Source organism: Photinus pyralis, unplaced genomic scaffold (genome assembly GCF_008802855.1).
Source record: "Photinus pyralis isolate 1611_PpyrPB1 unplaced genomic scaffold, Ppyr1.3 Ppyr1.4_LG6, whole genome shotgun sequence".
Lineage (NCBI taxonomy): Eukaryota > Metazoa > Arthropoda > Insecta > Coleoptera > Lampyridae > Photinus > Photinus pyralis.
This window is the reverse complement of record NW_022170663.1, coordinates 45,532,320-45,558,873: the sequence shown is the minus strand read 5'-3', so window position 1 is coordinate 45,558,873 and position 26,554 is coordinate 45,532,320. Positions and strand designations below refer to the sequence as shown.

The window sequence follows — 26,554 nt, the reverse complement described above, 5'->3', positions numbered from 1 at the left end:
TTCATTTTATTCTATTTGTTGTATTTAGTATGATAAATTGAAAACGGGTAACCATTTAATCGCAATTTTTACGTGAAACGATCTGGTTGATAAAAAGGTGTTATCGGACAAGAATTATTTGATTTTTCGACAAACAATGTTACGTGCGATATAAGCGAGGCAGGTGTTTTATCAGATATGACGACGTAGATGGAATTTCGAGTGTCGAGATCTCTAGGAAATTACTTCAAACATTTTAATTTCTGTGAATTGTTAGGAGGGGGCCGGTTGCAGGTCGTGACGTCAGTCAGAGCCGAGCACGCCCTCCCTTTCAGGTTCGTAAAGAGGTTCAACAGCATTTTCAATTGGTCCAACAGGTTCGTGAAGCAGTCCAACATATTTTACAACCCGTACCAGTTCACATGGCTGTTGAACCCGGTGGAAAATCTCTTGGACCACTTTATGAACCTGTTGGATCAGCTGAATATGCTGAATTAACTATAATCAATCAATGATTAGTTTATTATCAATAATAGTTGCATTTATATAAGAATCGTCAAATAAAAGACCGAATGGACCTCAAAAATCCCCCCGTAGGGATCCCTACTATCCTTTCTCATTAACCATCACCTATAAAATGGGTTCTCATCAATTAAACACGTCCATATTTATACGCTCATTGGTTTTCTTCATTTTTGCACTACCAATTAAATAAAAGTTAAAGTAATGAATCAAATCCCACGTACTTCTCAAAGATGCCAATTCTACATTTCTCACACTACCGAATGATCTCATGCTTATTAAGTGGTTTGGAGTATATAAGGCCCACTTTGGCTCTAGTTACTGCGACATCTCGTCTCCAGATATTCGGAACCCATTACGAAAACAATGCTCTACAGAAATTAGAAGATGCGGACAGGACAATCCTCAATTCCACTAAATGCTTACAGATGTATTCTTGAAATTCCACTAGCCGCATAATTCATTGAATCGAATCTCTACATTTGGACAGCCTGTAAATTTTCTATGAAATTTAATAACCTTTGAAATTCAAAAAACCTATCTACAACATTCGAAAAAAAAATCCAAATTTAGAGCTACCTTTTCACGATTTGTTATGAAATCTATCCAGGGCTCAGTAAATACAACAAATTTCATCAAATTTGCTGCAATAAGCTGCTGAAAAGTCAGTCGTCAGCGAACTTTTTTTTTTAAATCTCGGTGGGAACAATTCAGCAAAAATATAAGCAAGCTAGTAAGTGTAGTCAGCAACAAAAAACTGAAGAGGAAAACTATTGAAACTATTGATTGATTGAAGGTAGATTTAATGTCTTGATAGTAAGATGGAATTCCTATGTTGATTGGAAAAGAAATACCGTAAAGTCATTTGTTGGGCCTATTTATTGCAAATTATTCGATTTAGATAGGCATTTTTATAGAAACGTTATTTAAGTGTTTGTTTGCGTTAAAAAATGTTGATATTATTTGATTAATTTTAACGAAAATACTCATTTGGTGCTGATAACAAGTGGTGGTCAATGATGTGCGCATTATTTCGGCGTAAGTGAGGATGCGTGCCTTCGAAGCCGGCGTTATCTAATCTAGTTGTCATTTACGCTTTATTTGTAAATACTGGAAGAATGAGATTATTCTATGATGGAGGTGGTGTTTCCTTAAATACTGGCGACAACGTAAATTTGTTTACGCTAAGTTACTAATTTATTAATTTTGTTGAAGGTGCAATTTGTCGGTTTGGAAATATAGTGCGTAGAAGTTCAGCGGTCTTAATAATAAAAGACTTAAGTGATAGTCCAGTGAAGTTGCAAAAGTTTGTGGAAAGTTTCTTTTTTTAAAGGTTTGTTCGTATTTAGAAAAAGTTAATACTAGTGAGAGTCCACAAAGCAATTGTCCGCTTCGCGAAAGTTTTTACCATTCCACTAGCCGCTGCGAATCTTTTTCATCTTGTTTACCAAGCTAATTCGAGTCATTGTGTCCAATTTATTTTAAAAAAAGTGAAGTTTCCAGACGCTGTCAGCGAGTGTTTTTGTGTCTTTGATACTTTGGTACTGAATGTAGCAAACCATTCACGACCAGATATTTGAATTACTTAAAAAGGAAAACTGTAAGTAATTTTGGATTTTTTAAAAAATTTTTAATTATCGATCATCTGTGTGTGAAGTAAGCTTCTCTTTATTTTAGGAATTTTGTTTTAATTTTTTATTGAATGTCTCGGAATAAATTTTTTTGTGATTGTCAATCATGGAATACATGGAAGAACAGTGTTTTGTGCGCTGAATGTAGTCCCTTTCCCCGAGGTTAGTTTTTTTTTAAATATATTTTTCTATTGTTATTTATACAAACTTAAGGGGAATAAAAGCGTATTATTATTATTATTATTAATTAATTGTGTGCTTATTCGAGCCCATTGTGCGACCTATATAGTGTTCATGTGAGATTTTTCTTTTCGGGTGTTAATCTTGAAATTTCATCAAGGCCACCGAGTCTCCCAAATAATTAATTTACAGCTTTTGCTTTTTTTGCACCGAAATGTTTACCGCTCCGTAGAGCTTTTTGATTTCTGTTCCTTTAATTGCAAGAGGGGATATTGTTTCGCTTTCATGCATTTGGTTTCTCGTATACACCGCGAATTAATTTGTCTTTCTTGCTTCCGTTCCCGTTCGGGCAATTGCTACCGTGGCATTGTACCGTAAATCTGCTTTCAAATCCTGGATCCTGTTATCTGTGACATCCGTCTCGCAGCAGTTCCAAAACCTTTCCAGGGGCAAGTCCGCATCCCTTGATAACATTCTACTTATTTTCAGAATCTCTGACTCTGACCAATTTTCTATTTTCTGGATCAAAATCACTTGATGGTCTTTGTGAAGTCTTTCTTCTATTTCTTGGCACTCACTTTCAAGGGGGACTACATGAATTAACCCCCCTAAATCATCAGTTGTTTTTCAGTTGCTTAATTTAATTTTTACAAGAACTCTAGCAAATGAACAATCTTAATACACTACTAACCTAATCAATCAAACTAGTTTTTGTACGAACTCCGGATGTACTAATAGACTGAATTTAGTTAAAATACGATCCTATAATCATTAACGAGCAAAAAGTCCTTCGAAAAGGACAAATCGGACAAAAAAATTCCAGTTCTAATTACATTATTATATAGTTACAATAAAGTTTAATGTCACAAAATTAAGCAATTAGATTTGTCTGATGTTTACTTGGCGCGACACAAAAAAAGTATAACATAAACTACGAGTATAATATGAAAGAGGCGGTTTATAATCTTTTAAACCAAATAACATTTTAAGCCTTTAGGTGGTATTCTAATTCACAGTTAGTATATCAAACACGAAATTGAGACATTATATTAATTAAAATGTCGTAAGTGGATTAGATAATTTTTTTTGTGTGTGCGCTCTGTGTACACTTCTAATACAAATTTTATTACCGTGGTACTTACATTGAGAAGAGAGCGCATTAAGTGTTTACTATTATTATTAGTATATTGGAGCCATGTATGAATGGCCGGAGAATAAAAGTAATATATATTTAATGATAATGGCCATGAACCCGTCTTGTCGGGAATATTAAAATAATAAAAATAATTAACCGTCCCAGCAGAGTCTGCGGTTCCACTTATTGCCAGTGGCGTATCTTTGGATTCTTTAGTGAGAGCAATAAAATCTTTTGAGAGAATGTGCTGTAAACTTATAATTTTAATCATTTCAAACCAATGTTATTATTGTTTATGTCTTATTATGGAAATTTTATGAAGCGTGGACCACGATCGTTAAGATACATAATGTTTGGTTTTATTTTTATGAATTTCTTCTATTATGTCGACGTATGGAAGGCGTTACGGTAATAAAATAAAAATTTAATTGTATTTTACACACGTTCAAGCAGGCACTCGGGGATATTTCGTCGCCACTAATTGCGACAAAAAAACGTCTTCCAAAACCTTTTTGTTAGCTTTTCAGTAAGCCCCATTAATTACCACCTAATACGCAAATGTGAGTAACGTATTTAATTAGGTTAATTACGTCGAAGAAATTACAACAACCTACCGGCGGTAAACACGGTGTGGGACGTACTTTAATTAAAAACGTATAACTTATTAAAAAAAAAGTTCGGGAGAATACAATAAATGAAGAGTTCAACGTTTATAAAAGGCTCAGGCGTATCAAAATTAGATAATCGTTATTATATCTCCAACGTTTTATGAAGCCAAAGTTTCGCGTTAATCCACAAATTACTGTTGCTTTTTAATTAATTATCAAGCGGTTTATTTTATTCCATATTAATTCGAACATTTGTTTTGCTTGACGTAATAAAATTATTTAATTTTCATTTATTAAAAACGTTTAATTCTCGCTTCAGTTGCGGTGAGGGCGAAAACAAAAATATAGGCGTTTATTTTCGCATAAGACCTATGCAACTTTTATATTTCGAGACGAACCAGGAGTTTTTGACTCATACTTTTTTACACTTTCTTGAAGAAATACTTGAAGGAGATTATAAAAAGTCGTACTTTAAAACTTTTCGATAAACTAGCTGTAAGTGGCATTTTTTTAAATAGTAAACAGGACAGAAACTAGGATTGACCAACATCTTTCGCTTTTTCCTGTATATTAAATTTTATGCGATGTTATTAATTATTTTAAGAACCTTTTTATAATTTTTTAATACTTTACGTTCATACTCTCTTAACACTATTCAAAATTATTAAAACGTTTTCAACCATTTGAAATTTCATGAAATCTTACGATATGTTTTTAAAGTATTTTAAACTCTCAGGAAATAGTCGATTTCGTTTTCAAAACTTTCTGAAACCTCATATTTTGAAATGACAGTTTCGAAAAATTTCCAACATCAATTTTAATTTTTCGAGTTTACTAACACTCTGAATTACCCTCCCATTTTTCCTGGATTTTTAAGAATAATTTTTCGAAATGTCAAATTTTAAAAATAAATGAATGTTTTTGAAATAATTTCGAAATTGCTTAATTTTGTAATTATTTTCAATTATCCTATCATCTATTTTTAGAATGTTTCCAAAACTTTCTTGGCAAGATTTCTGAAATCTTGAAAATTCCATACCATTATGTCATTCTTTCAATTTTTCTGTATTCTCTTTCGTCATAAATACTCTATTTCCAAAGAAAACTTACATACAATTTCTTTTACAAAATATTTTTGGAAAATTATTCTGAAATGTGTCTAAATTTTGTTTATATCGTGTTAGTTGTCTCAAGTTCTTCAAATGTGTAATCTGTCAGAAATTTTTTTAAAATACATTTTACGAAATCCAGAAATTTTAAAATTCAATAATTTATAACTTTAATCGCAAAGTTTCTGAAATCGAATTTAGCACAATTCCGAAATTAGTGAAAATTGTAAGTATAATTTGCTTGAAAAATGTTTCTAGGTTTGTACCAAATATATCGAAAACTTATTTTCAAATTTTACCAGTGCTTAAGTTATTTTTCCAAAAATCTATGCGATTTGGAAATTTCAAATCCCAAAATTCACCCAAATTTTGCAGTTCTTATCCACGTTACGGATATCTATATTACATTTTCAGACTTGCTGTTAGGAAAATTTGCCGAATGTCCAATTATTTAAATGTGTTTTACCACCCGCACGTCAGTAAGGGAGGTATTGTGTATTCAGTTAAAAAATGCCCCCCTCCCCTCCTTTTTTACGGAAATACACGTTATTTTGAAACAGCAAGAATTCGTATAAAACAAAACTCCGATGATGTCGGTCGGTTTACCTGTACTCTCATTTCCGGTTAAACCGATTGGTACACATATTCTTAGACAAGGAAGAACTGAAAAGCATTTTGGTAGATCGTATGTCAAAGTAACAAAAAACTGTCAACTTTTGACGTTTTTCGATATTGATTTCTAAGCTATTGCATCGAAATGAACCGAATTTGGTACACATGTTCTATAGACACTTTACTAAGAACTGAAATACCTACTTATATACATTTAGCCGAAACCACGATTGTGCATATATCATTAAATATTTCCAAAATACTTCTATTTGATCCAGCCCAAAGTCCAGTGATGACAATGATTGCAAGAATTAAAAGTATTATCATTATTTTATGGAGATTAACCGGATGTTGTGTAATTTTCCAAGTAATTTTCGACAGTCTTCTTTCGAACCGCTATGCATAAAATTAGATACTTCTACTACTTGAACATTATTATTTTCAATGTTACTTTTTTTTAAATCGCGATTTAAGTACCAGTTCTTCTTCAGCTTCCTTCAAATTATCATCACATTTCCCTTAAATTTCCTATTGAGTATCCCTTATATTCTATTCAAGTTCAAATCTTTCTCAAGTTCTCGTGAAATTCTCTCCAGCATCTTAATTTCCTCAAGGTCGCAAAGTTGCCTAAGTTTCCCTTAAGTTCCTACCATATTCTAAATAATCAGGTTCCTCTCAAGTTCTCCTCAATTTCTCCTTCTCAACGAATTTACAACGTGCCTGGAAACGCAGTTCAACTAAGAAAATTAAAACTAAAATTTAAAAAAATTCTGTAGCTGATTTGTGGGCATGAAAAATGTGTTTGGTTAGGGAAGAACTAGACAAAATACGAAGAATGGCATACGATTTTCGGTAGGGGAATTTTTTTTGACACTGAAATCGATTGGCGAAGGCGCTGTCTCTTTTCGTTCTCGAGTTAGACGAGGAACGACGGACAGACAAACAAAACCATCATTATTTTTCTTTCGGAAAATTCCCCTAAACATATTTAAAATCAAAATGTAAAATGTTCTGGGAGCATTTGAAACGTATCTTGAATTTTCTGGGGAACACGATAACCTGTCTGCCCTGCTTTTTGGGGCAACCTGTATACCTACATTTTGGTAATCGAAAAACAAAATCAAGGAATCAGAAGGTATTTTTGAACACGCCTCTATTTCATTTTTATTGAATTTATCAGTCATTAAATCACAACCCTGTAGGAGCCCTAGACTGTAGCTAATTGGATAATGGATAATCTACCATTTAACTTAATGAAACGGGTCATTGGACTATTTTGGGACTTACCTTGGAAGTTACAGTATCAACTGGGTCAGACTGGGTCACTGGATTAGATCAAACTGGGTTACTGAGTCAGATTGACCCACACGGACCACCGCAAAGCTGACGTAATGCGTTCAGTTTTGACGTTTGCTCCGTCAAACGGCTATGAAGTTAGGACTACTTAAAGAAAGATGTTTTTAGGTACAAATACCGACAGCGAAAACGTATAAAATGCGAAGAACGTAATATACGCATTGGTAGTGAATAGAAAAAAATAAAAATAACAAACAAGAACGGACAAACAGCAAAGGCAGTGGAGGTTCCTCTACACCTATACCTCACGACAAGGCAAACGCAAACAGAAGTGTACTATAGAAGACAGTACACAGAGTAGGTGTTTTGAATAGCAAAGATTAGTAGAATACAAAATAATATGGAGCAGAATTGTTTAGTTGAAGTAAAATGCATCAAGCGAATTACTGGAGTAATAATTATTGTTGAATTTCAATACTTTCCAGTTTCATACGAGGAAGCTTCAATTATTTAATGAAAATGGGTGGCGCTCAACGTATGGTAAGTTATGACGAAGCTTACGAAGATTTTAAATCTTTTACGCTCTTTAAACCATTACCGGCACTACATCAATTGACAATATCAACTTCTTCAGTTGAATACAAATTAATTAATATAACAGCCAGATATTCATTTGTTTTAAGAAGTTATTTTGGTTGCATAAAATTAGGCGCCCCTCATGAGATCTTGTCATTAACAAGTAGACATAGGCAAAAACAATACACATAAGTCTCTATGTCTACTTCTTAGTGAATAGCACTGTACAATTATCATCAAGCGAGTAAAATAAATAAGTCTGTGAATCCTATTCTGAATAATAAAGTCCTATCATCCCAATTAATATCGTTATTAAGTAAAACCGAGGCATAGAACTTCTATTTTCAGCAGAATGTTCGCGAAATACACAAATAAATTGTGAAATTTTTGTATGATTTCTAAATGATGTTTATATTTAATATATAATTTGCGCCAGTTTTGACGATGGTGTCTTTTAGAAAGTAACGAAATTAATTATCAAAAATTAATTAAACGTAGGATACCGATGTAAATCTATGCAAAACGGCAATCTGCTTCAACCAAAATTCAAGTCAGAGTCGGAATTCACTTAGTGAAGGAAATAAGAAAACGAACTCATTAATAATTCATTGATTTGAATGAAAACGAAACATACAATCAGGGTAATAAAATTACTAGCTGATGAAAAAATGTGAATCAACAGCTGCAATTATACGCAATATTTTTTTATTATTAGGTACTACTTATAAATCAAAAAAGAAGCTTGGGTAATAAAGGCCGTTTCAATTTATGACGTAATTGCTAGGACTTGTTCCGATGTTACAAGATGAATGTGTGTAGACAATTAATTCCTACAGCCCAAAATTGTATTACGAGACCGATGGACCTCGCCGAGGGCGCAGCACATTTCAAGATTTCCGAGCTTTCATTCAGGAAAATTTTCATTCACGCAAAATGCGCGCAACGCACATTTTCGTCGAAAAGCAAGAGAGGTGCCTATTAATAGCCTTTGTAATAAAAACGGGCCGTGAAATAAGAAAATAAAATTTCGATTTAATTAGTTTTGGTATTTGGAGGAGCCGACGAATTGTGTCTGTTGACCTTTGGGACTATAAATTAAAATTAGATGTGTAATATGGACCATCTGTTAATCGTCGATAGATTAACGAAATGTCATTATCAACAAATAAATCAACATCTCTAATTTTATTCATAATACTAATCGAAAAAAATAAATATAAAATATAAACGGGGCAACCTCATCAGCATAAATACGTGGGAGAGTGTTTTCGAAACGTAATTCGTAACGTTAACACAGTCATTAAATTCAACATTGATGTTTGCTAAAATTGGTCTAAATTTTAAACGGTAGCTCCGCCTCTTTGAAAAATCTTAATTGCGTTAATTTGCATATGGAAGCTAATAAAGAAATGTGACATGTTACCTACTGAAGCGGTAAGTGGCGATTATTGGCACTACAACTACGAGTACGGGGGCCCAGTTTATGAGATCCTGTGGTTTTTAAATCGGTTTCCAGCAGTCGTCACGAGGCACTTCAGAACGGTTGGTGGTCCTAAATGGATATTAGAATAACATTTAAATCCCGTTTCGAGTTGGGCGGCTAGATCGTCACAATTTTGTAGTGTTAGAAGTTTACGGTAAAATGTTCACTGCAATTTGAATCCTTGCACAAAATCCATCAGGATTATCAAGGTCAATTTTACTAATTCCAAAATTTACCCAATCTTTCGACTTCCCCTTCTCGTATGATTAGTTTTAATTAATTGCACTCCGTTATTATTTATATTATAAACTATACCAACGAAATCAGAATTTGCAACTTTGTGCGAGCTAGTCGTTCAATTTTCACGATCGCCCAATTTCAGCGCTAAGTTTGGCGGTCATGGAAATTCACATTGTAAGATTAACGTGCTTAATGTAAGTGAAACTATTGAGCGTTACTCGTTTCCAAGTGCAAGAGAACGCTTACAGGTCCGCGCAAAGTTTTGTTTATCCCGGAAAATACGTAAATCGTTCGTGGGTCTGAATTGGAGTAAGGCCATATTTTAAACTTCGGAAATAAAGTACGTAATGCGGCGCTCCGATTAATAAAATTCTCGATAAAGGCCATTCGCTTTAGTGCACCGAATACGCATACTCAACTGTTATTAATACAATTATTATTAATTTCGCCGTAAGTCTATTCGTATACCCCTTCCTCTCTACTACCTTGGCTTTTTAATTTAGGAACAAATACAATCGTACATAATGTATAAATGTATTAATTAAAGGTCCCTGCCTTAATTTCACTCACAGGATTCATTTAATGTCCTAAGTGTCTCTTAACACTTTCATGAAGAACCCTTTTCCTTTCTTCTTGAATTTCTCATCTAGAGCTCCCATTAAATGCTCCCTAAACTTTTATCAAGTTATCGTTAAGCCTTCCTACAGTTTTTCTAAAATTCTCTTCACGTTACACTCAATTCATTCTTAAGTGTGCTTCAGGTGCCTCGCAAATTCCATTTAAGGATTATCAGCCCCCTTAAAGTACCTCACAAATTCCCTTCATGTTAGACTTTCCTTCATAATATTCGCTCCTGGAATATTCAGCCACAAAATTTACCTTGGGACCATTAAAATTGGTCGGTTTTCATATCGTTTTATTTTATCAGCCTTCTTGTCAGCCGTTTGGGGATTGATATCATTTTTGTCATCTTGTTTTAGGTAGCTCTCTTGGTGCCAGAGAACATTTATGGTTTAAAATCCAACAACCCGACAGCTTATTAGGATTCCATAATCCATTTTCATTTCCGTTTCCTTTGATTCAATTGCAATTTTGTAATTTGGAATTTGTTATTAAAGAGCCGCTGCTGGACAATTGTCATGGAATTAAAAAAATTGACCAATTTATGAGCCTAAGTCACTAGACCAAATCGGTACCAAAAATTCGTTTCACCACAAAGGTCAATTTGCTTGACTTTTGAATTATTAGTCTTAGGATATTTATTCCCAAGAAACGTCATCATTCGGTACCAGAATATTCTCCAACGAAAAATTCACCCTCGAAATTGATTCTCGAAATAAATTCCGCCCCCTGAATATTCGCCTGTAACAGGGTCATTGGTTGACTAGAAATTCTGCCCGGCAAATATTTAGTTACGATATAAGTTATTTTTATGGTAGATTTGTTATTACCATAGTTCTTTAGTTCGCCGCTAGAGGACATCCGAGTGTTATAGGTTTCATTGACCTTACTTCATTCTCTTGTCGCTGGAGTTCACGCTTTGTACCTTGCTGCACAATTCTATTCCTTCCATAATATGGTCTTGCGTACAATTATACTTGTTCCGCGCAAAGAAACTCTGGCATTCACAGTGGTTCGTTGCAAATTTTTCTCGATACGCGATTACTGTGTCATTGGAAGATTCCATATCGCTCGTAGGAAAAATCGCAAAAAGACTTCTCAACAAAGAAGCACGAAGTGAAGTTTGGGACCGGGAAAAATCGACGTCAAATGAATTATACTCAACGAAACTCACCCGTTCTTTTTATTTCTATGACTACGTTGACCCTTAAAGATTCTAGTGATACTTAAAAAGTACCATCAGATCTGTTTTTTCCTAGCCAGTATCCCATACCCAACACTCCCCTACTGCTACGTTCAATCGTGCTTTTCCAAAACATGAGTGAGTACTCTGTGGTAGAGCGTTGGGCTACAAAACCGGAGTTTTGAGCATTCTTCCAGCTACTCCGAACTAGGTTTTCCTGCAGTTTTCCTAATTCGTAAGGTAAATAACGGAGTAGTTTAGAACAAGTAAGACCTTCTGCAGGGGCACCTCTAAAAAGCATTATGCGGGTCACCCTGTAATTGGTTGTAAGCCTGTTGAGGGACAATAAATTAATAAGCCTATTTTGGATAATGACATACAACCGGCGCCAGATAAAAAAGGAAATTCCCTAAGAATATAATTTTCCTTTCCGAGGGGTGAGGGGGGGGGGGGAGGTATTCCATACCCCTGACTCGCCATACTTTAAAAAAGTACCATCGAATCTTGTTTTTTCCTAACGAGTATTTCATATATCCAACACTCCCCTTCTGCTTTTCGAAAACGTGTTGGCCGTACTTGTTTTGGGTAATAACACAGAACCGGGGGGTCTGGAGTATTCCCCCAGCAAAAAAGGGAAATTCCCTATTTCAAATTAATTGATCCAATGATACTTTGTTGATTTATTCGAAAGAGATGCCATTTAGTCCTGGTCTCAGAAGCCATTTACCTACCGGAATATGCTCCATCTAAAAATTCATCCCAGAAATTATTTCTCAAAATATGCGCTAGAAGTGTATTCAGCTCAAAAATCCCGCTTCCTGCCCGAGCCCAAAAATTTATCACTGGTAGGTATATTCGCTCCAAATTCCGCCATGATGCTCACACGTCTTAAATAAAAATGCGCCCAAAAAGCTCCCTGTCATACTATTTATCTGCAAAAAATTCATCCCGCCAAAGAAGTAGTACTTCCCTTTGATCTTGAGGGTCGATTACTTAGGAGAAAATATTCGAAGACTGAGCGTATTTATCCAGACAAAGTATGGCATTCATTCGCTTGGAGGTGAATTTTCTAGGGGCGAAGAGTTTCCTTTAGTGAAAATTCGCGCACACAGTGTATTTCTACACCAATTTTGGTTTGGCAGTATTTAGGCCATACTTTTGCGCTCCCTAAAAATGAAATGGTATTTCTGTCAGTTAGGTTATGTGTTATTATTCCTTTAGGTGATTCAAAGATTCAAATTAATTGATCCAATGATCACTTGTTAAATAGAATCTGTTGGGGGTGCCATCTAACAGTAAGAGTAAATATATAGATATCTTTGTGTAAACTACATGGGGGTGTCGTTTCTTTATCTTAAAAACTTGAAACAATGCTGAAGATGAGAGCGAGCCACCTTGTAGTGTAAAAATACGTGTTGTTAACGTAATTTCGGTCAAAATATTGGAAATAACGGCCAGGACATCCTGTATGAAACATAATTAGTTATTTCATCTCTTTTTCTTTAAAACAGACACAGAATTGGAGAAAATGATTAAATTGTCGTTTTAATGTTAGTTTTTTTATTGTAAATTCAGTCGGTAATTGTTATTCGTTTAATTCTATTTGTTTTATTTAGTTTATCTGATAAATTTAAAACGGATAACGAAGAGAACATTTAATCAAAATTTTTAGGGGAGTTTAAGGTTTTTTTCTGGTCAGGTGTTGATAAAAAGATGTTGTCGGACAAGAATTAATTGGTTTTTCGACACTGTCACGTGCGAGATAAGCGATGCAGGTGTTTTATCTGTTCTGACGAATTTCGACTGTGGATTTTGCTTAAATAGGAAGAATGAAGAGTAAACGTAGCGGTCTCAGGGTATTTTGAAAGAGAGTGCGAGGTGTGTGCCGCTAATTTTATACCGGTAGTCCAGTCGGTAATGCAATTTTAAAAATAAAAAGCGTAATCGTCCTCATGTTAGTAAAATAATGCGGAAACAAGTTTACTGTGTTATTTATCAAGAATCAAGTGTAATACAAGAAAAGTTACCATCTTATCAGTAAAGTAATTGTTATTGTCTTCGAGCCAGTTGTGGTCTACTAAAAGTGAGTGTTTTTTGTTTCTGATTCATGTTAAAGTGTTTGTTTCGCCGAACATCGCATATTTCATGTCCTGATCGGTTTATTGGATTATTATTGACAGAACCGTTAGTAAATTTTGAGATCTCCTAATTTGTTTTTAGATCGACCGTTTGCACACGGGGTGTATTGTATTCAAAAGGGACTGTTAGCTTTACTTTTTTGATCTTACACGACTTTCTCGTCGTAAAAAGCTTTAACGGACTAGGGTAGATTATTTTCCAAATAATTCAGTCCTTTTTACCAACGGTCAAGGAATGCAAAAAAAGTTATATTAATGTAATAGGTACCTCTTAAAAAAAACTCGGCCATGAAACTTTGGTCAGAGGCAAGAATAGAAAACTCTGATTTTCCATATTCCTCCCTTTCTTTTCATTTCAGACACGAAACAAAATTTCCCAGGAATAATGTCAAATCAGTTATTGTTTTTTTTTAAATCTTAAAACAAATAGGATTGCCTTTACACTACGCAAGTGGCCTAAAAATTACACATGACGAGAAGGAATGAGCTTCACAATGCGTTTGCAGCTAAATGTGACAAAAGAATGTTTTGGGACCACCAAAAATAAAGTAAGCCGCACATAAGACGCCAATAATTCATACAGAATGTGGAATAAAAAATGGAACTGATGCGTCTATAAATTAATGACCGGTACATACAGCACACATGGAGTGTCTGGCTACCGTGCTTGATAAAATAAAGATATATTCTTTTTGTATATTATATATGTAGTATATATGTATATAGGGGGAGCACCTTCTTAATAATGTATACCCCCGGTCTTGTAGAGGTACAATGGATTTGAATATAAATAATTTATATATACAGTCGAGAGAAAATATACTTCCTTTCATAATTTATGGTTAGGAATAAAAAAATAATAGAATATTATATTAGTTAATGCGCGCCCGTAGGTGCTCATCACAACTTTTATATTTATTTGGAATTACTTATTCATATTAAATTAGTTTTTCTTGGCATTGAATTTTAAATGAGTCACGCAGATATATGTGGTCTATAATAACTCTTTACCGTAGCTTCGCATTTCATGTTGAATATTACTTCTTTGTACATTAGACTGTCATTAATAAAGAATTTAGATTTATTTCAAGTACCTAACCAACTTCTATATATTAATCTCTAATAAACCGACACAATTAATACGTAATGAATGCGCGCCACTAATAAGAGTGGGTAAAGAAGAGGGTTGCATTATTAAATTATAATATGGCGAATTACAATTAATAAATCATTCCTATGTCCGCACACATTTTTTACGTGTAATATCCTTAAATCAGTTCAAAGACCTTTTGCATTTTACACGTAGGACGGGTATTGCAAATAAAACAAATAAAATAAATAATAAAACTTGTTTTTAACATTCGAGGCGTAATTTTATTTTTATTCGCGCGATTCAAATCGACAAAAGATCAAATGGAAAAGACTTCTCGCCAATGTAATTCGTTCACATTAAGACATTTTCAGTAGTGAAAATATATTATTTGAGCGTAAATATTTAATGGTATTGGCTGTTTTTTAGAGGGCAGCAGGATCGATTGCCCCCTTAACGTTTTGGGCGCGCAGCCCGTTTCGAGTGTGCGGTGGTGGAGATGCAGTTTCTTGACCCTTAATTTATTATTTGATTAAAGAATTGCTACAAATTAAACAAAGACGGAATGGCCGTGTGGGCCGGGACAAATGAGAACTGTCAACACAGTCCATAAATAAGAAACTCACATCGCGTTTGTAATAACATATATTTATATATGCGCGGACAAAACAAACACAACGTCGTGACACCGGCAATAATGAAAATATAAATTAAAAAATTAAACAATCGTAGGTATACGCTCGGTACGTTTCTGTAACAGCCACGCTACATTTACATTAATAATTAAATAAATTAAATTTCCAAGAATTTGACGTACATGTACGTAGGAAAAAAACTTCATTAAATAATCAATCTTGTATTAGTTTAATATTTAACGTTGAAAACACTTGGACGGTATTTATTAAATGTTAAAGTATAAATATTTAACTGAGACACGTCATTCTACAATCAAGTATGAATAATTTACTCACTATTTGAAGTACATGTAATGATCCTTTTTTAAATGTAGACAACGCTAACGATATAGTTCAAAGTCACGAATTTGTGGGTCACCGCGTGGAATTCGCGCTTTTGATTGCAAGACTGCAAGTCGCCGCCGCGTCGTTTCAAAGCAAAAAAAGATTCTGAATGGATCGTGACGATTCTTTAATGTGTAAATACATCGATCCACGATAAAATTGGGTTTGGAAAAGGTCCATTAAGATAGCAAAGGACGTTTCCAGCATCGTCATTATCGCCAGTGTCTTCAAAAACATTTGGGGGCCCTTTCCTTATATCAGCAATTTTTAAACGAAGTTAATCTGTATATGTAGAAAATAGTGTCTTGATTAGCTTTGCTGATTTTGCATTTTGAAATTCATTGGTTTTTTAAATGTCTGTTACTCCGTGCAGAGGTAAATGCTGGAGTGTTAAAATTACTTAGCGGCATTCATCTCGACATACAACTTCAGTCTAAGGTTACCGTATCCAAGACCTCCAGATACCTTCTGGTTTGGAGAAGGTCCCGCTAATTAACAAAGTATTTCATGTACTTTATGTAAAAGACTTCGGAATGAGAAAGGAGATTGTTCACCTATATTTACCCTCCGTGAACAATGATTCTGAATTTTCTTCGGACTGTAACTCTAAACTGTAAAAGGAAGCATGTGCATGGTTCTTCGTTTTTTTTCTTTTTTTTCACAATTTTTATAAACGAATTAAATTTGTGTACATTTTTTTTGGTGCACATTGCGTACCTTTGAGGCATTGTAGTTACGCCACTGCATATCGCCGGAATGCGTATAACCAAAGCGGACCCCCTAAAAAAGTTAGCAATGAGCGATGATGCGAAAACAATAACGTGGGCACAGGTGATTGAAAGAATGTTTCGGATATCCCAGCTATTGCATATGCATTGTTATTGATTAATAGATACAAATGTTATCAATTTTACGTAAAACAGAACTGAAAAATTTGAAACCGTTTGTGAGTTATCAATACACAGACGGACGGAGGGCGGACGGACAGAACGTCCAAGATCATGAAGTCGCTTTTGTCCCTCGTTAACAAATATAAATTATGCACAACTCTTGTGAACATAAAACGCATTTTTAAACTAAAATACCAAAATAATTTGGATATAAGGTAGTAGCGTTACCTCCCTTTTGAAGGAAAGTGGCCCAAGTCTTCTTTTTTCCTGGGGGTATTCCATACATACTCCATCGGTGAAGGTTTTAAATATTTTTGAAGGGGTCAATACCCACCCAGAGAAGACAATGACCCACTCTTGAAAGCTACCATTAGAAAGATACAAACAGATTGGAAGTGAGTGTACCACCGGCGGGTCGGTAGAGTTAGGCTCGAATGATGACCAATTCTCCTTTTTTTCCTGGGAGGTGTATTCCATACGCAATAGAATTACAGCCCTAGTGGGGCCATAACCCATGGAAATCCGTTTCGGATGGCCCAGGATTAAATGTGCATCCATACCGATCACTAAATAAACTTGTAACAAATCTAGCAAACGAGCTCCTGAGTCACGGAAAATTTAATCAGTCCTTCCTTAGGCGATGATAAACATAATACTGAAAACAGAATTGGAAAATTCGAAACCGTTCGCGAGTTATTATGTACACGGACGGACGGATGGACGGACAGAAAGTCCAAAAGCATAAACTCACTTATTATATCCAACTCTTCCTTTCCTGCGGGTATCCAACCCTCCAAGGACTCCCTCGTAACACGCGTTCTCACGCAATTAATATTACACTCATAGCACTTTTTGACAATTTCAGAGAAGGCTATTAACCTGTATCCTCCCCTCTTTCAAGTTTTAAAATTGGCGAGGGCTCTAAAAACTTGAGGAAACAACGCCAGGTCTGGCGGGGTATGTAATATCAACCAGAACCAAGTATTCATGACCCACTCTAAAGTTGGTTCTGAGAGAATACAAACAAATTGGAGTGAATGTACCGCCTTCCTCTTTTCCGGGAGGTATGCCAACCCTCCACAGCCTCCGAAGAATCTCATGGCAATTTCGAGAAAGACTATTAAATCCTTATACCATTCCCCCTCTGGAATCTACAAAAGTTGGCCGAGACGTTATTTGGGCTGAACTCGGAAAGGAAGTATTCAGATGACCGTCTTAAGTTTGCATAGAACTGATGCGGGGAATGTACACCGCGCGCGGCGGCGCAAAGATTAGATCGTAATAGCTTAAAATTCTTTTTTTTCCCCTCCAGATTTCCCAGGGACACGTTCTCACCAAATAATAAAGCCTTATTAGCATCTTATGAATCCTTGTAAAACCTCCCTCTGTCGAAGTTGTACAATCGCGCTAAAATTTGGGGAAAACATTAATATCGGGGCGGGGGGTACCGAAAATTACCGCTAGAAAAAGTATCGACGGAATAACCGCTAGAAGAAGTATTGACGGCCCACTCTTAAAAGTATAAAGACTAGAAATCCATGGGAAATCAGAATGAAAAAACCTTCCTCTTTCGAGCAGAAGGAACGACAATTCTTTTCTGTGGTTTATTCCCCATACCCTTAAACCCCTAGTTTGTTCGTCTTCACACAATTAATATTACACCATCAGTCGAGCAACTTTATAAGGGATCGATTGTGTCCGTCTGTTTGTTCTGTCCGTGTACAAAAATAACTATGCCACGCTTGGTCGCATTCAGTTCCAAACTTTACCTACATACCACATGTAACAACACCGCTTTATGTTCATGGTACAGCGCTTGACTATAAATCGGGAGTTCGGAGTTCAAACCTGGGTTCAGGTAATTTTTCATCTTGGCAAAAATGAAGTTACCACACCCAGTTTCGAGCAGTTCTGGCGGTTACTCCGAATTATTTTCCTTTGCATGTTTCCTAATTCGTAAATTAAATGCCGATAGTATAAACAACGTTAAGACCTTCTGCAGAGGGTTACCTCTAAAAGCGTTATGCGCACCGTAATTGGCGCAAGCATTTCAGGGCCAGTACAAGAGAGATAATAAATAAATAAAATAAATAAACTATTTAAAATTGGGTCAATCAAGACCCCATTAAGGTCGCACCGAGTGCTCTGCCGCTTTTTTAGATCCACTTTAGGGATTTATTAAGCGGCAGAGCAAACCGATGCCAGTTTTATAGGATTGTTGATTTTATTTAGAATTATTTATTTAACAGGTAAATATGTTTAAATAATCGCCCTTTAATTTGTTTATTTTATTGCTCAGATATGTAAATGTATTATTAAAGTTGTCTCATGTTATCTCCAATCATTGCGATAAGAGCGTTATCGCTGCGCAGGATCATTAGTTTCAAGATATTAGCACATATTAACTCAGATGTGGAATGGAAAGGGAAATTGTTTTAAATAGAAGAGACGAACGTTAATCGTGCCTTTTTTGGTGGTGCAATTTCTTTGTGTATCGGTAGTTGAGCGACAGTCGTCTTATCATGTGCACCGTTGTTATAGAAGATAAAGAACTGTTTAAAGGGATTTTATTCAGTCATTTAAAAGTGAACAATATAATTAAAGTCGAGCTAAAGCGACTGCCTACGCTTACAGAAAAATTATTCACAGTGTTTTTCGCTTTCCCAGTACCCGTTAAAGGGAGTTTTTCCACTATCAAAGAGCAAATTTTACATCTGTAATTCAAAGAAAACCAGCCCCGTCATTTGGTATCTGTGGTTGAGCATCAGTTGACCGGATATTTTAGATTATTAGGTAATCAATATTTTTGTAATTATGTGCTTCAATCGATGATCGTTTGCAGCGTGGTATTCTGGCCCCGAGTATCTATTTTTATTTCAGCTTTATTTGATGGATTTTGTTTAATCAATTTGGTTTTTTTCGGTTTTGTTTCTGCTTGCGTTTAATTGAACTAGTCCGTGACCGTTCGCCATTGCACATAGCACTATATTGGATTAGATTTCCATCGGTATAAGGACACTGTAGCGGGGGAAAATTCTGGGAAACGTGGAAAAAATTATCGGCAATTGACTCCAGATGCAATATCAAATTTTGGCAATTGGCCCGGGATAATTTCGGCAGTTGGTTCGGTGTGCGGGATCATATTTCGGTACTTGGTCCGGGGTGCCATATTTTGGCACTGGACTCAGGGTGCTTTAATAGTTGGTCCTTTGGACTTAAAGCGGCGAGGAATGGACTATAACCGGTAACTAACTTTTGGACTTTACACCGAACTTTGAATGGCGGCGAATGGACTTTGAGTGGTGAGTAATGGACTTTGAATCGCGAGGAATGAACTTTCACTCTCAACTTTTTTCCGAACATACACGTTTTAAAGCACCGGGAATCCGAATCAGACAAAATCTGGATGATGCCGATCGTTCTGGCTGTCTGTCTGTCTGTCTGTACTCTGATTTCCGTGTAACAGCTGAACCGATTGGAACCAAATTTGGTACACATATTCTTAGACATTTTTGGCTTTGACCTATAACTATAAAATTGTTAAAACCTCCGTAGCTCAAATGGCTACGCGTTAGCCTTCTATTGCAAGTATAGTGGGTTCGAATCCAAACACCACTAAAAAAAATACAGCAATCACCGATGACGCCAACGTGTCGATTCCAGCATCAAAGACGATTAGTCCAGCATCCAAGGTATTTGGGTCCAGCATCCAAGATATTTGGGTCCAGCATCCAAGATGTCCCAGATTACCTACCGAAATACTCCTGGTCAACTACCAAAATACCCCGGGACATCTACCGAAATATATCACCCCGGACCAATTGCCGTAATATGACTGGGCACCACGAAACACCCCAGAACCAACTGCCGAATTATGGCAACACAAGTCAACTGCCGAAATATGACCGGAAATCACGCGCCAGTTACCAAAATTTGACTTTGCACCTCGGGCCAACTGCTGAAATTTAACACGAGCCAACTGCGGAAATATTTTCCAAGATTTTCCCATGCTAATGTGTCCCTAAACCTACTAATTGGGACGCTTAAAATTATTTTCGAACACTACCATGAACTATGAATTATTACAAAAATTATTATATAGGGTGTTCTATCGACTATAGATCCACAGTCTGCAATACTTTAAACAGTAATGCCTAAATTATGGAGAGATAAATTCCAGTTTGCTAATGCCAACCGGAAAAAGAACATTTATGAGAGGGAGATCATGAGCATGAGCCTAAAAATGAGGGAATCGCAATTCAGTAAAAAGTGAAGTGTGCTATCAGAAACATTAACGAAACGCCAGAGCTGGGCAATTGCCTCCTATGAACTTGTGCTCTGAACGCATGCGGACATGATTTTTTAACCCAAGAAACGGCACGCTTCTCCAAAAACGTGTTTGGTGGCCCAATGAACCAAAAAAAGGTCAAAGTGAAAAACTGCTTCTGCGATTCTTCCATTTGCGCATCGTTATTGACGAGGTTACTGACAAAAACGATCCCTAAAATTAGATTCCATTACATCGTATAACAGATAAGTTGGCGTCTGTTTTAAATTAGTTGAATTAAAATTGAGATAACTATAAACATAAATTACTTCCAAATATATGCAAAACAACGATAAAATGTGTATGTGTATTTTTCTAAAGAATATTCCATAATTAAATTATTAAGCGCGCTTACATAAACGAATTAGTACAGTTATAGCAATTATAAAATGGAAAACAAATTACAATATATTTATAGTAGTTCAAGTGTGAGCCGGTTATAAAAAGAAGGAGCGGATGGGCTGTTGGAATTTATATTTAATTATTAATTCCACATTTTAAATTGTTTCTATTAATAACCTTTAGGTGGTAAGTTCGACAACAGTTTAATTTAAAGTAGGTTTCATGGTCTCATCGTAAAATATTATCTAAAAAGACTAATCCGCATAGAATCAAGGGCTTTTATTACGTCTCATTACCGAAGATAACTGAGGTGTAATGAACCTAATTTTTTTTCTCGCACTCTTCTTGTTGGGGTATTTACCGAATAAAGCAAATGTTACGCCACTGCAGAAGAATCTCTATCACAGTCAGTCGTTTACAACTTATGATTAAGGTTTTATTACCTTTATCCATCCGCCCCTACCCCCCCTGAACTTCATTTGTGCCCTCACAAGAGACCGCTATCAACTTTATAATATATATTTATGTTTATATTTTTATAGCTTCTAAAAAGAAATATGTAATTAGAATATAAATAATAAACGCGATAAAATAAATAACGTTTTATGGCCGGTTTAAATTAGCCATTGTAAAGTAAATAGTTTTAATTGCGCTTTGTTTAAACATTTATATTGTTTTATTTGTATATTTTAGTCAAGTGAAACTTGTTAAGTACCTTGTTTGATAAATATTTCATTTCGTCATACACACCTTTATTTTCATGTTGATATAACTGCTCTTTTTGCATTTCAAAGCAAAAAAAGAACCAACACCCCGATAATTACAGCGAAAAGGATTCCACAAATCATTCATGAATAATAATCGAATATTTCATCTTAAATGCGTTGATAGTATCAAATCAAAAATCCTGAATTAATATACAATTAAATTTAAATTTGAAATGCGGACACAAATTTTTTAAATTATCACCATAATTATATTCAAATTAATATAAGAGTTTTCCTCGCCGCATTAAGTAATAAATTACGTTTTATAAAATAATTTACTGTTATAATAATCCATTGTCCTAATTATAGTCTCGCTTCCGTTTTTTGTGTAAGGAATAATAATCGTCGATATCTTTATTGGAATTTAAGTATAGGCAAAATTAGAGAGTCTATAGATGAGAGTGCGCGTAAAAAACGAATTTTATTACAGCAACGTGTTTCGGTAGTGAGGTTGTCATCATCAACTGAGCTGCAATTACCTCGTTCTCGCTTCAGCGCGATACTGCGCAAAATTTTAAGCAGGCTCAAGATAAATTCCGACTTGCCTATTGATGTGTCATCATAAGCAAAGGATCTATGGTATTTGACCAGGAATTTTTCGAAAATTGTAATTTTGCTTTTTCACTCTTATTTTCAAAATAACCTAATAACTGTAATTGCATCTAAATGGCTTGGATGAATTTAACAATTTTTATGAAAATTGTCTATGAAATTGATTTCTTCCATCATTTATTTCCATAATTGGCACATTATAACATTGCAGAAGTATTTTGAAAATTTTCTACACCGGGAAATCTTTCTCTTGAACCAAATTCTCAAAATGAGGAAGGGGGCAACCTCACATTCAAACCTTATCTAAATCATATCTCCTTAGAGTCAGTAGTTTCCTGCTTAAAAATAACCTGCGTGAAAATAACGAATTGCTGTGTAAACTATGTCGGTTTGGACGTTGAGGCCACTCAAAATAAAGACAAAATAAAATAAATATTATACATATTTTCATTTGGAATAAATTTTGTTTATATGAAATCATGCAACTCGTGTGTTTATTCGATCCCTTTAACGATTCAGATAGATGCCTCATGCTTAATTATGATTAATTTTTTTTGTCTGCGCCCAAAGTTCATTTCAAATGTCTTCAAAAGTGATCCTTTTGGAGTTTAAGGAATTTAATCGTGACCATTGTTTGCTTTAGACTTGGAATTTAAAGTCAAATTTGAATTTTTTACCACGATCGGGATGTGTACTGGGAGAGAGGTGTTTTTTGTGTGGTTAATTTTGGCCGAATCATTGCATACAGCATTTGTATTTGCTCGCCCAACGTGGGGCATTGCATTTATTTTTTGTATGTGGTCCGAAGTTAAAGGGTCGCAGCAGAATCTAAACTGAATTGTTAAAAATGTAACATAAAATTATTAATTTCTCATTATTACGAACCGCAGAAAACTTGCCATTTGTATTAGCAGATTTTGACGCTTCAACCCCTTAAGGTGCAGAGTGACAATTTTGAAAGTTTGAAAGGAAATTAATTATTTCCTTTACTCATAACCAAAGTTGGTTATTTTATTTAACCGTAACGAAGCTAAACGCAAATTAGCAATATAAAGTAACAATCACGTTTAAAAATGCAATTTTATTTCAGATGTAAATAGAGTAAATTAATATTTATACTACTGTACGTGTGTATATTCGGGATGGGGTAAATGAAGCGGGTCATTGAAATTAAGCTAAGAGCGAGACAAAGAGTTTATGATAGCGCAGAGTTGTAAACGTCTATTGGGTCATACCTATAAATATGAGTGTAAATAGTGGGATGCCAGCATTCGTTGATCGGAGTTACACGTGCCAAATCTGCGTCGGTCATTTTGGCAAAGCGCGTGGTGCCAGGTCCATTGGGTAAACCCCGAAGATAAAAATTAAACCACGAGCGAGCCATTATCCCCATCGATCCACCGTCAAGCTGCGGACGAAGATTTTTGCAGCACTTCTGAGGACCAAATCAAGAAATGTATATCTCCAAGGCGTAACTCAGCGAGGATTCTATAGTCGGTTCGTGCAAAGCGCAGCTGGAGGATCAAGTTCAACTTCAAATCGAAGCTCGGCGATAAATCTTTAGTTGATCTGTGCAGAGCACAGCTGGGGGGAAGATAATTTCCATTCTGATTGAAGGCCGAGACCAGAACGCACCTAAAACACCTGGTTCAAAGTATTTATAAAATTTAGACCTGCGCCTGAAATTTCTTAATATATTACTTTTTACAGTTGGGTTCGTTTTTTATACAGAGTGTTGTTTAACCACTTACTTTACAGGATTGTTTCGTCTATAACCCACGTTTACTAAAATGCAAAATATACCGACGTCTCTTTCTATAGATATAGGTAGCTGGCATTAGTCGTAGGACACCCTGTATGTTAGCCCCTACACAATAATTATTGCGTTATTTTGATTATAAGAGATACAGTAGGTAACCTTGAAAAAAATATAGCAGTCTTACTTCTAAAATTTATAAAAAGTTGATTGAAAAATTACTCTACTTTTTTAAGATATACAGTGGAATAACTACCAAAAAATATAACAAAGACTTGCCAATGTTAAAATTAATTATTTAATTAATAATATTATACAGAGTGTAGCACTCGGTGTAGCATCTAAAACCCCTCGGATTATAATTCTTCCACTATAAACGATACCGAAAAAGCAAATACACAATTGCCGTTTCCATGTTTCGACAATATTTTTTTCGCCAGGGGCGTGCTGTATTCCAGTGGCGTATCAAACTTGCCCATATTTTATTGGAGATTTGGAAAATACTTGAAAATTAGTTTTTTTTTAAGGTAACATGTTGTATCCTTAACTTTAACGACTTCGCTGATGAACATTGCTGTCACTTTACTGTTAATTGTGTTAGGTAATCATTGAACGAAGATCAATCAACAATTTTATTTTTTCGATAAAGTACCTACAAAAATTATGTGATAATGGAAGAGCCTTAGGCCTCTATTCAAATCTTAGCAGCCGGTTTTCTAAAAAAAAATTCGAAAAACTGTCAAATTTTGAGGAAAAACATTATAATAGCGGAATTGTTAAAGTTAAGGGTATAACATGTTACATAAAAAATAGTTACTTTTCGAGTACTTTCCAAATATGTAATAAAATATGGGGCGATCCGTTAAAAAAAGGCAAGTTTGATACACCACTGGAATAAAGCACGCCCCTGTGACGATATTTCTGTACAACACTGGTGGTGGTTAATCACCAGTGCGGAACTATAATTAAAACTTCTTTAAAATGCTGATAACTTTCGAGACTAAGTATTGAAAGCGTATCGCAATTAATTTTTTCCTATGCCATGCTACGCACTCAATAATGTCTAATAACACAAAAGGTCCTGCAGTGCAAGTACAGCATAATTCTCTTCATGTCCCATGGGCCATGATTTTCCATGATGTAATAAATCATTCACAAATTTTGCAATCCATGCAACCATCGGAGGCATTGGCAACCGTATAACGCCATATGTAAAATGCAAAGTAACTCTTATTTACTCGGATTACTTGCTACACTCGTTTGCAAGCTCGCTCGTGTCGCAAACATCACCTTTCTGAATAATATGCGTCGTAACATGCTCGGAATACTATCAAAGGAGATGTGCGAGAATTACCGCATCGATAGCAATGGTTCGACTGCAGTGGAAGGGGGGTTGTGGAGGGGTCAAAGAAAAGGAGCGAAGAGTGGTACTGTGAACATGTATTGAGGAAAGAAAGTCGATGAGAATGCAAGCGTCCCAAGGGAAGACCTAGAAGAAGATGGCTTATGGAAGACTATTTGAACGAGAGAGGCATCTGAGGACACGAGCGACCGGACTGAGTGGATTAAATATGAAAAATCTATGTATTAGGGATAAAGTAAAGATAAAAACGATTATTCTTTATTTCTTTTTTCATCTGATGAAGAGGATCTATTTCCTAAAACCAATGATGCTTCAAGTTGAAGAATCATCGGTTTTAGCAGATAGATCAAGGATGAACAATTTCACTTCATACACAAACGAAAAATAGTGATCATGTATTTGGTAAACACGAATGAGAGTAGTATTCTTCTGCAACCATAAGTACCAACTTTCGATTTGATCATTTTCTGCACCCTCTGAGGCATACAAACGCGCCATTGAGAATAAGGTTAAAAGCAACATTGCTATATGGGAGGCGGCTACTTTAAGGATACGAGTACATTTGGAAAATGTTAATGGTGTTTGTGTCTAATCACGCTAAAAGATACACGCAATGCCACGTACAGATCCATTCTAACTAACGATTTCCTTATATTTATTTCTAAGGACAGTGCAAATACTAGTTGCACTTGATTGCAATTGCAGTTTTGATTGAGTTTAATATTATTGGCGCAGCCTACTGTCTAGGCGAGGTCGAATTATTTTATTCTACAGGATGGCACTTGTTATATTTTATTTATATTAATGCAACCGTAGGCGATGTTATTTGCTCAATTAAATGGAGTATAATAATACAAACGCAGCACGGAAAACAATCATTTAGTATGCCACATTTAGAGAGCTTTTGCTCATTTCTGGAAGTTATCAATCAATTAATTTTTATTCTACAGCACGTCGGACCGGAGCGTTATTATTAAGACATAAAAAATGATACACTACTTCAATAAATTGAAACATTAACTTTTCGATAATTACGGTCAAGGCTGTTATTATTAAATTTAATAATGTTTATATGCACACTACGTATATTTATTTTTTGACCGAGACGCCCACCAGCGAACTAATGGCACAAGTT

At 35.3% G+C, this 26,554-nt stretch overlaps 1 protein-coding gene across 1 annotated transcript in view; it reads right to left on the bottom strand.

The window, feature by feature from the left end:
- Window positions 1–282: 282 nt before the first annotated feature.
- The window catches only part of LOC116174672 (protein bric-a-brac 2-like), a 115,782-nt gene continuing 89,510 nt past the window's right edge, over window positions 283–26,554 (bottom strand). The window contains exon 3 of the mRNA XM_031492617.1: window positions 283–477. Coding sequence (XP_031348477.1) covers window positions 283–477 — 195 coding nt within the window. The remainder of the gene's footprint in view (window positions 478–26,554) is intronic.